General features: G+C 35.2%; 1 protein-coding gene across 1 annotated transcript in view; it reads left to right on the top strand.

The window, feature by feature from the left end:
* Positions 1–13,951, top strand: part of STXBP3 (syntaxin binding protein 3) — a 76,341-nt gene that overhangs the window by 15,913 nt on the left and 46,477 nt on the right. Inside the window, exons 4-5 of the mRNA XM_007485068.3 lie at positions 196–272; positions 7,922–8,000. Coding sequence (XP_007485130.1) covers positions 196–272; positions 7,922–8,000 — 156 coding nt within the window. The remainder of the gene's footprint in view (positions 1–195; positions 273–7,921; positions 8,001–13,951) is intronic.

The following is a 13,951-nucleotide window of genomic DNA, read 5'->3' on the forward strand; positions in this document are numbered from 1 at the left end:
GTCTTAATTTATCAAATGAGGTTATACATTTTGAAGGGATATATATATATATATATATGTATATATGTATAAGTGGTGGGTATACTATATCCTACATGCTAATTTTATTTTAAGGTAAGCACAGTAAGACTTATTTTTTAGGATTTTGAATATGCAAATATGTATATATAGAAAATTTCTCTTTTTTTTTACTAGTTGTGGAAAATATTTATAAGAATCGAGAGCCTGTCAGACAAATGAAAGCACTTTATTTTATCACCCCAACATCAAAGGTTAGTGTTTTGAATTTTTCAGAAATTAACTTTTGCACATTTTTTTTCTCAGCTTTATCGGATCGAAGATGTAGAGGTATAATGGATCTTAGAGATCATCTAATTGAATCACATTATTTGTAAAATGAGCAACAGGCTCAAAGAGCTAAGTGACTTGGTCACTGAGGTCGCAAAAGTTGTGAGTAGCAGATACAGAATTTGAATAGTTGTGAGTAGCAGATACAGGATTTGAATCCATGTTCTTTGACTTCAAATCAATTACTCTTTCTATTGTATTATTCTGTTTATAGTTCTCATCAGAATAGAGAGAACAAGAAAAGAGAAGCCTGAGAATTTCACTTCTAGCAAACATGTAGAACAGGGAGTATTTTGCCATGATCTAAATAGGTGTGCAATGTTTATCTTTTCTGTCATGGCTAGATTACTGCAGGATATGCTTAAAGTCTTAAGTGAGTCTCCCTCCTAAAAGAGGAGGAGTAGGGAGTCAAAGAACACCATTCCATTTTGCCAAAAAGGAGAAATGTCCCTTAAAAATGAGAGAAGAGAACAAAGATTAAAAAAAAATTTTTAAGTAGTTCTTGAAGAAGCAAAATTCAACATATGTCAGGAGGTTGAAGAGTAAAAAAATATTACACAGGAAAAAAAAAAAGACCACTGAATATTGAGAGCTGAGCCATGGGTTAAGACCTTTTTGTATTTACATCTCTAGCACCATTTGGCACATTGTAAGCACTTAACAGATGTTTGTTGACTAATTGATTTTACTAGATTTTGACAGATCGACTTAATAGATAACTTGTTGATTAATTGATTAATTTTTAGAGCAGATTTTGAAGGGTTTAGACATTTTAAAATGCAAATTTGAAAACACAGAGGGAAACAATTCTGATGAAAAAGGAAAGGGGAATTGTCTAAACAGACTGGATTTAGATTTATAAAAGTTACACACAGAATAAATAAAATGTGGAAGGGCCTTATAAGAATAGTGTCAGCAGTAGTACAGTGAGCAAAGATTGAGAAGAAACTCTAAAGATAACTGACAACTGAAAGAATGTAGGGATTACATAGCTTTTATTTTCTTCTTTTCCTATTAATTAGAAGGGGGGAAGCCTAATAAATTTGTCCAAGACAAATGGGAAATATTAAGAAATAGTAATGAAATACATCGCTTTTAAGTTGAAATGCTAATCTCAGGACTTTGAAATAGCTAATTATCTTTGAAAGATCATGGAGAGTTAGTGTGGCACTGTAGGACTAGAGATGGATAAATGTCTCAATTTTCAAGCATTCCTGATAAAAAGACCAGAACTAAATAGAAAATTTGACTTAAGAGAAGCATAAAAAGGTAAACAGGAAAGAGAAATCACAAGGAATTCAGTAAGGTTATGTATTCCTACATGGCAAGATAATACTTGTAACACTCGAGAACTTTATCATTATCAGGCCAATTAGAAAGAAGATATATAGACAGAGGTCATGGATACAAAATAGTTAAGATGGGATAATATCCAAAATACATTAAATCAAGGGATGAGAAAGAGGGATATACTGGGAGAAGGGAAAGGAATATGTAGATTGCGGTAAATTATTTCACATAAAAGGAGTTTTTACAATGGAGGGGAAAATGGCAGGTGGGGTGACTGGCAATGTTTGAACCTTACTCTCATTGAATTAGTTCAAATGGGCAATAGCATCCGCATCCAGCTGGGTATAGACATCTATCTTATCCTACAGGAAAATAGTAGGGGAGGGGAACTAGAGAAGAGGGAAGACTTGAAAGAAGGGAGGATGGTTTGGTGGAGGCAGTGATCACAAGCAAAACATGAGGAAAGTCAGGGTGAAAGGAGTGAAGAAGGAGGATATAGTATAAGGGGGAAGTAAGGTAGAGGGAAATTCACCCAGTATCATAACTAAATATGAATGATATGGAACTCATCCACAAAACAGAAACAGACAGCAGAGTGGGGTTGCATGATTTAGACATAAAGGGTGATACCATAAGCAAATTAGGGGAATAAGGAATAGTTTACCTGTCAGATCTTTGGATAAGGGAAGAATTTATGACCAAAAAGAGAGTGCATTTCTGAATATACAATAGATAATTTTGATTTCATTAAATTGAGTTTTACAGAAACAAAACCAATACAGCCAAAAATTAGAAGAAACGCAGAAAACTACAGAAATTTTTATAAGAAGTTTCTCAAATAAAGACCTCATTTCTCAAATATAGAGGACTGAGTCAAATTTGTAAGAATACAAGTCATTCCCCAATTGATAAATGGTCAAAGGGTATGAACAGGCAGTTTTCAAAAGAAGAAATGAAAGCTATCTGTAATTATTTGAAAAATTTGCTCTAAATCACTAGTTATTAGAGAAATCAAATTAAAACAACTGAGGTATCATCTCACACCTGTCATATTGGCTAATGTGACAGAAGATGAAAATGACAAATATTAGAGGGGAGGTGGGAAAGTTGGGACACTATGTACTGTTTGTAGAATTGTAACTGCTTCAGCCATTCTGGAGAACAATTTTTTTTTTTAAACCCTTACCTTCCGTCTTGGAGTCAATACTGTGTATTGGCTCCAAGGCAGAAGAGTGGTAAGGGCTAGGCAATGGGGGCCAAGTGACTTGCCCAGGGTCACACAGCTGGGAAGTGTCTGAGGCCAGATTTGAACCTAGGACCTCCCTTCTCTAGGCCTGGCTCTCAATCCACTGAGCTACCCAGCTGCCCCCCGGAGAACAATTTTTAACTATGCCCAAAGAGCTATTAAACTGTGTATACCTTTTGACCCAGAAATAGCACTGTCAGGTCTGTATCCCAAAGAGATCAAAGAAAAAGAAAGAGGACCTATATGTACAAAAATATTTAATTGCAACTCTTTTTGTGATGGCAAAGAATTGGAAATTTGTAGGGACGCCCATCAATTGGGAATGGCTGAACAAGTTGTGGTATATGATTGTAATGGGATACTATTGTGCCATAAGAAATGATGAATAGAATGATCACAAAAAATCCTATAAAGACTTACATGAAGTGATGCAAAATGCAGTGAGCAGAACCAGGAAAACATTGTACACAGTAATAGCAATATTGTACAATGATCAACTGTGAATGACAGCTGGTCTCATCAGTACAGTGATTTAAGATAATTCTGAAGGATTTAGGATGAAGAATGAAAAATGGCAACTACTTCCAGAGAAAGAACTAATGGAATCTGAATGAAGATTGAAGAATACTTTTTTCAAACTTTTAAAATTTTTCTTGGGTTACTTTTGTTTATATCTTTTAAAACACAACTAATATGAAAACATGTTTTGTATGACTGCACATCTGTAACCTATATCAAATTGCATGTCTTTTCAATTAGAGGGGAAGTAGAAAGAGAATTTGGAACTCAGAATTTTAAAAAACAAGCACAAAAAATCATTTTTACATGTATTTGGGGAAAATAAAATATTAAAAAAGAAAGAAATTAGCTAAAAGAAATCTTGAATCAATTTGCACACTTTTATACCTTGAATATGACTGGAAATATTTGTGTTTCATTATGTCAGTGTGAATCTGACCTTTTTCATCTGCTATTTTGTATTTGCTTTGTTCATTTGCTACTTTAAAAGTCAATAAAGTATCAGGACCTCCTTCCCTTGAACAGCAACTCTATATTTTTTTATAATCCCTCTTTTGTCTTTCCCCAAAAAATATTAGCTAGGGCTAATATCCATAATTTCACTTCTGTTCTAGTTCAAACCAAAGTGAGCTTATAGGCAAGATATGATGAGCATGTAGGATTAATTTTCTGCTAATTATCTGCTTAGTTTTGGAATGAGTATCATCCTGATTTTTTTCCTTTAGTATTCTAGGGTAGAAAGTTGAGAATTATATATACATAGTATTGGTTAATAATATCTGCCAGCTTCTGTTTTTTTTATTATTTTTTGTTTTCAGAATTGATATTTTCTAATTACTTTTTAGGTTTACTTGGTTGATCAGCAGTGCCTATAGCATCTACTTGTTTTATGTCTAATTGTTTTTTGGTGTAGCTGATGTCATTAGTAGGAGTTGCTAGATCATTCAACAAAAATTAAGTATTCAATGAGATACTAAGAGCCTTTAAAGATATTTAAATAAATCTCTAGGTTGCAACTAGGTTTTCGCTAAGCAATGAACACATCCAGTACATCCAGTTATGCTCATTTTTCTTAGATATGAGCCAGGCACTTTGCTGAGCTTCGGATGCAAATGCAGGAAAAAAACAAAAAACCTTTCTCCCCTCAAAGATCTTGTATCTAATGGAGGAAGACAAGCAAAGGGGAGTTGAAAAGGGAGTGATGGCAAAGTTTGGAGAGTCAAAAGCACAACTGGGAGGCATGTGAAGCATGATGGTCCTGGTCTGTCCCCGAGAGTAGAGATTCCCAGCCACAAGGAGGCTCTGGCATAAATTTCCAGTGATTTCTTCCAAAGTGAGAAGTTACTAAGCCCTGAGCTGAGTCATGGCGGCTAAATTCAATGAATCAGAAGCCATGCTGGGAGAAGAATGAAGCAAGACTGGCCTAGACTATTCTCCAGTGTCTCTTAGTAGATGTTAATAACTATCACACCTGGTATAATGGACAGCTGGTTGGCCTAGAGTTGAGCTGAGGAAGACCTGGGTTCAACACCTGTGTGAGCCTGGGCAATTAAGTCACTTAATCTCCAGTGCTTGTGACAGCTCACTAAGACTCAGTTGCAGAGCAGGTGTTGATAAAGTTCCTCACAGGTAGCTCCTTGTATTGATGAAATTTCATTAAAATAACTATGAATTAAGTATTGATTACATGTAAATGATGCAATAAAAAACTGTCCTCTAAGTACGAGGGGAAACTCTTGCAGTAGTACATACAGCCTCAGCTTTCTAGAAACATTTTATTAGTCATTTATCTCAAGGCATATTTGTATCTATGCATATGTATTTTTGAGTACATATATATACACATACATACACACAAGTCTTCATTAGATGGTTGACAGAATTTGGCAGTACTTTATAGAGAAGCAGAGACTTAATGATTGGTGTCAAGAAGAAGTGTTTTTTAATCCCAATATTGCCACTTAACTACATAATCCAAGAAAATTCGTTTAACTTCTCTGAATCTCAGTTTTTCTCATCTATAGGTTGAGGGAGTTGAACTAGGTGTTCTCTGTGGGTCCCTTAATTCTAAATCTTATGACCTATAAATCTATGTTCCTAAATTAACATTTTTATCAACTCAGAATTGCTGATATATCATTTGTGAATAATGTTAATATTTAAACATTAAAGTACACCTCACACCTATCCTATTGGCCAATATGACAGTAAAGGAAAATGATAAATGTTGGAGGGGGTATGACAAAATTGACATACTAATGAATTGTTGGTAGAGTTGTGAACTGATCCAACCATTCTGGAGGGCAATTTGGAATTTGTCCAAAGGGCTATAAAAGAATGTATACCCTTTGATACAGTAATACCACTACTAGATTTGTATTCCAAATACATTTTTTTTTAAATGGGAAAGGACCTATTCATACAAAAATATTTATAGCTGCTCTCTTTGTGGTAGCAAAGAATTGGAAACTAAAAGGATGTTTCTCAATTGAGGAATGGCTGAACAAATTGTGATATATGATGGTGATGGAATGCTATTGTGCAATATGTGGAATGATCAACTGTGATAGACTTTGGTACTATCAGCAATACAATTCTGAGGGACTTAAGACAAAGAATGCTATCTAGCTCCAGAGAAAGGACTATTGGAGTAAGAATGCAGATGGAAGCAGATGAATTATCACTTGTCTATTTGGGTGTATGTTTTAGGGTTTTGTTTTTAGAAGATTATTCACTTACAAAATTGAATAATATGGAGACCTGTTTTACATGACTATATATATATGTATATATATATATATACCCCAGATTGAACTGCTTGCCAACTCTGGGAAGGGGAAGGGAAAAAACTGAGTTATATAACTTCAGAAAACTCATGTGGAAATTTGTTATTAAAATAAAAAATATTTAAACATTTAAACAAACAAAATAAGTTTCATCTAAAATATTAAATTATAATTCAATTCTTGCAATCTACAAATATATATATTTTTTGAAAATTTTATTTAGTCAATTTAGAACATTATTCCTTGGTTACAAAAATCTTATTCTTTCCCTCCTTCCCCCCTTCCCTGTAGTCGACGCACAATTCCACTGGGTTTTACATGTGTCCTTGATCAGAGCCTATTTCATGTTGTTGTTTGCATTCGGATGATCATTTAGAGTGTACATCCCCAGTCATATCTCCCTTGACCCATGTAGTCAAGCAGTTGTTTTTCTTAGATGTTTCTACTCCCACAGTTTTTCCTCTGAATGAATCTACAAATATTTTTAACAGGTTTTATTTGTCTAGAATAGTATAGTTTAGCTATGTTCCCCCCATTGCCACTCTCTGTTCATTTTTTTCTGCTGATGCTGAATGTGGTATTGTTTTCTCATTGTTTTTTCATACTTTGACTTACCTAGTAAATTAATATCTTTATTTACTTGTCTGTCTCTTTATTTTTTGAGAGGGTGCCATGACCCTTTAATCTTTGAAAGTAAGTAAAGTAACATTTTAATGTTTAGTTTAGTTTTTTGGTTTGCCTATTTTTCTAATCACTAACATGGTTGGTTTCTTAATCTTGAAGCATAAAACATTCATTTTTCTGATTCCTTGCTTGCTTATTTTTCTAAAGGAGCCTTTCTGCCATCGGATATGCATCTGTTGCTCCACATATCCTATTGCAGTAGCATGGAAATTTAACATCTTTAGGTGTCAGTGGTATTTGCTTCCTGCTACTTCTGCTAAGTAGCATGACCTAAATTTATCCAACTTTTATGTCATGAATCTCTTTGGCAGTCTGGGGAAGCCTCTGGACCTCTTTTTGGATAATGTTTTTAAATTCATGAAATAAAATACAAAGAAAACCAATATATTGAAATAAAGTTTTTTTTTTTTCCTATCCAAATCCATGGACCCTTCCTCCTTCCCCTCCAACCCCCCTGGAAATCTTTCAGGTTAAGATGTTGCCTTAGTGATTCACATTAGTGATTCATAGTAGTGACTTTACATTAGTGATTTTTGTAAAATAATAGTCAAGGGATTTTTGTTTGTGGAAATTTGATTCATTTTTATCTTTTCAATACTTATGACAAAACTATTGTCAGTATTACTACATAAATGAAAAATATTTTTTGATGAACTTCATGATCCCTGGGAATACCTATAGAATTATTCACTGAAAGAACTGTTGTCCATCTGCCTAATAGTATTTCTAGTTCTGACTGGTACAAGTGCAATTATCATTTCATGAATTTTTGTGTCATTTTCCACTTTTTTATTCTACTATATTTCATGCTTTGGGTGTCCTGTTTTTCTGGCACTCTGATTTTAAATGAAAAGTAGAAATCAATTGTTTCTCTATATTGTAATGTTTCTTTGTCTAAAACCATGTAAACTGCAAGATTTCTATTTTAATATATATACATTCAGTGGTTCTATAATGGAAAAACATGTTTGGGAGATTAAATTAGAATAAATTTCTTTAGTGTTTAATGAACATCTAATCAACTTCTAATCAAACTTTTTTTTTTAAGTCTGTAGATTGTTTTTTACGTGACTTCTCAAGTAAATCAGAGGGCAAGTACAAAGCAGCATATGTATACTTCACTGACTGTAAGTAGAGTTTTTTTGGAGATATGTTTTAATGTGTTATAATGATAGTTGTATTTAATCTACTATGCATACATTTAAATTTTTACACTTAGCTTTGTTGATTATAACCAGCAATAGGAATATACAAATATGAGACTCTATCCTTTCTGATCCATTGTTAAAATTTTTTAAAGATCTGGCAAATGAACTAGAGAAGTAGACATTGGTTTGGCAGGACTACTTTAGTGGATCTTGCTCTCATTGATGTGAGCACTATTTCAGGTGGTATAGGTGATAATCCATTCATGCTGTCTTTTCCTTTGTAATTTTTTATCTATGCCTTTCCATAAAGTGTCTATTCAATATGTTGGAGGCCTGGGTCTCTTAGCATTATGTAGGTGTCATGGAAGCAGATTGTCTCTTAACCCTTAATCTTGCCACATGACCATCTCATTTCTTTTTCTCATGATATATTATTCCACTAATGGTATGCAGGTTATCACTGGTTATATACTGCATCTCATTTACACCTGCCATATATCTCTATTCCTCTTTGTGCCATTTTCAATCTTTATTCTTTCAGAAATTATGGTATATTCATGATTTGCAGCTATATAAGATCAACAGGAAAAAAATTATTAAAAAGATGTGTTTTTCTTTTAGATAACAATTTAGAAATCAAGCTTAGCGATTCTCAAATACTATCTGGCTCATTCTCTTGCTCCTAGTCAATGTGGGGCCCAGTTCATCATCTATAGTGTCTGTCCAAGATTTATGTACTGTTGGAACGACTCATTGTACTAGCCAGCTGCCTATCATAGTCTGGACAATAAGTACCATTCAGTTTTATTATTATACATGTTGTTAATCTGAACTCTGTTAGATTACTCATATAACTTACTGTAAACTTGTAGTTATACAAATAATTTAATTAGTTGTATTCATACAATTCATTTAATGATTTATACTTATATAAATCACTAAATAACAAAGTGCTGAAGCAGCACAATGTAATCTGAAAATAGGAACACATAGAAGATCTTATTCACTGTAGGAAATACCTCTTCATATGGTTATGAGAATTTTAGCTGGAAGAGATCTTAGACACAAACCGCCTTATTTTGTAGATGAGAAAACAAAGAACCAGAGATGTTAAAATGGCATGCCTCAGTTAGTGGCAAAGCTGGGATTTGAATCAGTCTGTCTGGGTCTATATCCATTATCCCTTTGCTGAACCATACTTTTAGACCGTGCAGAGACTCCTCCATGACAGTAGCAAAAATTTTTTAACAAGTATGTATCTCCATATGCCTCACTTAATGTTGATAATCAGAGAAGTACTAAATAGATTATCTTTTTGATGCATTTTTCAGGGAACCTTATATGATTTTATAATATGTAGAGGAGAGCCAATCTTTAAGGCTTTAGTTGGCTCTATTGAAACAAATGCTTTTCTTTAATAAATACAGGAAGACTTATATTCTCAAATTTTAGTCACTTGTGTGATTATGAAGACATAGTCTGCTATAAAATAATAGTTTGTCTCTTTTCATTTAATTCTTTCATCAAGGATACTGTTGTTGTGTATCATCCTCATAAAGGTTTTATAGAGATAAGGTAGCTAGGAAGTATCTGAGACCAGATTTAGACCCAGGACCTCCCATCTCTAAGCCAGGCTCTCGTTCCGTTGTGCCACCTAGCTGCCCACATCCACACTACTCTTCTACCTTTGAACCAATACACAGGATTGATTCTAAGATGGAAGGGGTTTTTAAGAAAAAAACCACACTGTTAAATACTGGAAATAAAAATATAAAATCAGAACAGTTCCTGTTTTCAAGCAGTTTATATTTTACTGAAGGCATACAACATTTTCATAGACCAGGCTACATGCACAATAAATACAAAGTGATTGGGGACAGGTCACTAATAGCTGGGAGATTCAGGAAAGGCCTCTTGAAAGATGTACTAGAGCTGAGCCTTGAAGGGACCTGGGGTTCTAAGAAGTATGGAAGGAAAGCATTCCAGGAATGAGCGGACAGCCTATACAAAGGGATGGAAGTGGGAAATAAAATGCCATGTGCAAAAAAAACAGCCAACAAGCCTATATTGTATAAGGTGAAATGATATGTAATCAAGCTGGAAGGATAAGGTTCAGGCCAGATCGTGAAGGTTGTATTTTATCTTTGAAGCAATAGGAAACCACTGAAGTTTCTTTAGCTGGGGAGTGACATGGTCAGACTGTACTTCAGAAATATCAGTTTGGCAGCTGTGTATCAGATGTGAAGGTTGAAGATGGGTATCAGAGAACTTGATGCAAGGAAATCAGGTAAGAGGATTTTACAATAGTCTTGGCAAAAGATCGTATAGGGGAGAGAAGATGCATGAGAGTTAACACCTGAGGATTCTTCCTGGGTCATGAACCTGGGTAGCTAGAAAGATCATTGTGCTCTCAGTAGAAGTAGGGAAGTTAGGAGAATGGGTGAATTTAGGGGTGGGGGGAAATGAGTTCTTCTTTAGGCATGTTGAATTTAGTATGACTGGGACATGAATTAAGACATGTCAAACAAGAAAACAGATTTAAGACTGAAGCTCTGGTTAAAAATGAGGCCTGTATATGTAGATTGAGAACTGTCTTTCCATGAATACATTGGAGCTGATGAGATCATAAGAAAGAGTAGGAAAAAAGGAAGAGAGGGCATTGAACAGAACACTGGATTTTGTGGCCATTCATAAGGGTTAGGACACACATAATGGCATTTTAAAGACAAAGGAACAGTCTGACAGGTAAGAAAAGAACCATTAGAAAATGGTATCACAAAAACACTGGAAGGAGAGAATATCCGTAAGAAGGGGGTAGCCTTGTGTGTCAAATACCAGAGAAATAAATAAGGATGAGGGTTAAGAAAAGGCCATTGTATTTAGTAGTAAAGATCTCATTGGTGACTTGGAGAGCGAAATTTCAGTTGAGGGGAGAGAACAGAAGCCGGAATGCCAGGGGTTGAGAAATTGAGGTGAAAAAAAATGAAGACAATTAGTGCAGTTTTTTCTAGGAGTTTGGTTATAAAGGAAAAGAAAGATACAAGACAATAGGATCAAGTGAAGGTTCTTTAAGGTCTAGACTTGTTTGCAGAAATCAGTGGATGGGGAGGGGCTGAAAATTAGGGAATAGTGGGGGGTTGGGAGAGATAAGCTTCTGATGGAAATGGGAAGGAACAAAATCAAAGGCACAAGTTGAGAGGTAGAGTTGGCAAGTAAAAGGACCATACCATCCTTTTAGAAAGGAGCAAGAGGAAAATGAGGGGCAACATTTAAGTGATTTGAAGTGCAGAATTGGGGAAGAGAAATAGCTAATGAGAAATTATCTTGGTTGTTGTTTTTTTTTTAATTGAAGTAGGAGACTAAAGTTTTGTGCTGAAAGAGAAGAGAAAAGGGTTGTGCCTGTTGTTTAAGGAGATAAAAGGAACTATGGAAGATCCCCTCTGGGTAGCATCTGAGAGAGTCACAGAAAGTTTTCTGATGGACAGGCAGCAAAGGGCCTGGGTAAAAATGAATGATATAAATCTGTGGATCTAGCAATTGGGTAGCATGGTTGGGGTTTGGAAAATGACAATAGAACAAGGGTGGCTCAAAGGTGGAGAGCAGTATATATACCTGATTCACTAAAGAGTCATGATTTATAAAGGATAGTTAAGCCAGAGCAGTGATGATGGCCTGGGAAACCAAGGAAGGGTAGAATGATTATGGATAGAGAATTAATGTGGGGATAGGAACTGAGACATATGGGGGGACAGAAAGACAGGAGGTTAGGAGATTTGTCCAGATAGAGGGATTTCACACTTAAGGGTTATGAAAATGGAACATCATGATTAATGAAATGAAGAGTGGAACTATCCTATCCCTCTGTGTGGCTGAGATGGAATGAAAGGGCAGATTGTGGAAGCTGAGATTTGTAAACTGGGAACCAGAGAATTTGAAAGGATATCAACATGCAGATTGTGAAAGAAAGGCCAGAATTAGGATAGAGAAGATGACTTTGAACCACTTAACAAAACTGCTTGAAAAAGGAAGGGCCTTGGTAGAGGTTAGCCACCAGAAGATGGATGAAGTTAATGATGATGGTGCTACTGGAAAAGTCTAGAGGTGATAGCAAAGTAAGGGAGGAAAAAACATATTTACTCCCTTGTCTCACCCTGCTGCCTGTGGGAACTTGAACTGCTTCTCTCAAGCCTCTGGTTTTTTAGAGGCAAACTTTTACCTTATCCAGTTCAGAGACCAGACCAGCATACCACTGTAGTCTTCCTCAGTGTCCCACCAGCATTTCTTCAGCAAGCCCTTCCTCTACTCACTTTCTAGCTGTAGCTCCTCTATATATGTTAACTTACCCCAGTAAAATATAAGTTCCTTGAGGGCAGCGACTGACTTGTTTGTTTATATCTCTAGCACTTAGCACAGGGTCTGGCATATAGGAAGCATAAATGCTTTTTCTGTCATTATTCTTTCATTCTTCCTCTTGACTTAAAGTATTGGAGGAAGGGAGAGATGGAGAAGGTTACACCCAGTATAGGAAAGTGTGGGCAAAAATCAATTTTCTCCTGGAAGGAGCTAGGTCAGTATTTATTGATGTCCTTTTGCTTGCTATATTGCAATTTTTAAAAAATCCATTTATGATTATTTTAGTGTCATCAATTAAGAAAACAATTTATGATAGAAATATTGACACATCTATTTCATTTTACCTGTTCTTCCAGTTCCATCTTTTAGTGCTTCTTGAGGTGATTTTGCCTTTTTCTTTTTCTATTTCTTATATTTTGCAGTAGTAGCTTATTTTAAACAGCCAGATGAGCACTGTTATTTGTGCACATCATATCTTTGTGTCATCTTTATCATTTCTTTTTTTTTTTGGTGTTTATTTTGTTGTTGGACTCTACATAGCTGATCCAGACTCGGACATCAACCAACAGTCACTTCTTAAAGGTTCACATATAGTCAGCTCCTCCCTATGTCTTTGACTTCTTTTTCTTCCTCATGCCTTTATTTTTTATTTATATAACTTATATGTGTGTGTTTGTGTGTGTATACATATACAAATGTATATATACTGACTCATGTCTTTGTAGTAAAATAATTGAATGTTAAGGTATACATTGATAGTTTGGACTAGTTTATCAGTAGTCTAGTTTGAGCAGAACATAGTGTGAATGTGTATATGTGGGATGGGTGGGAAAGAACAATTACATATGTCTGTAAAGGCAGACAAGTTCCTGATTAAGAAGGGCTTTTAAAATGTAACCATCAAGAATCTATATTTTAATCTAGGAGAAATAGGGATCCTGCGAAAAGCAATTAGGAGAGTTACATGGTCAGACTAATGCTTTTAGGAAGATTATATCATTTGGAGTGTATACCAGAAAATCGGGAGACTGGATATAGAAACACATGTTGGGAGGCTATTACAGTAGTCTGGGCAAAAAATGATGAGTAACTGAACTGGAGTGGAAACTTTTATGTGTGGAGAGAAGAAGAGGTTAAAAAAAAGTGTGGAGGTAAAAGGAACAAGACTTGGCAGCTGATTGGATATGGGAGTGAGTCAAGAATGATTATTCCAAGGTTATAAATCTGGTGGTGGAGGAAAGGTGTTACCTTCAAAAGAAACAGTAAATTTAGGAGGATAGGTATGTTTTGAGAGAAAGAGTTCTATTTTAGCCATGTTGAGCTTGAGATGCCTCTGCAGGTAAAGTTTCCAACAGGCAATTGGTATGTGGGATTGAATCTCAGGAAAGATAAATTGATTCTGGGGAGTTTTGTGAATGACTTTGTTTCTTGATTTGTAGTAAAGAATTAGTTACCGTCATGCACCTTAGTGATGAGTACCTTTTTCTTTTCTTTTTTTTTCTCAAACTCTTACCTTCCTCCTTAGAATCAATACTCTGTATTGGTTCCAAGGCAGAAGAGTGGGTACTGGGGGTTAA

The sequence above is a fragment of the Monodelphis domestica genome, chromosome 2, assembly GCF_027887165.1.
Source record: "Monodelphis domestica isolate mMonDom1 chromosome 2, mMonDom1.pri, whole genome shotgun sequence".
NCBI classification, from domain to species: domain Eukaryota; kingdom Metazoa; phylum Chordata; class Mammalia; order Didelphimorphia; family Didelphidae; genus Monodelphis; species Monodelphis domestica.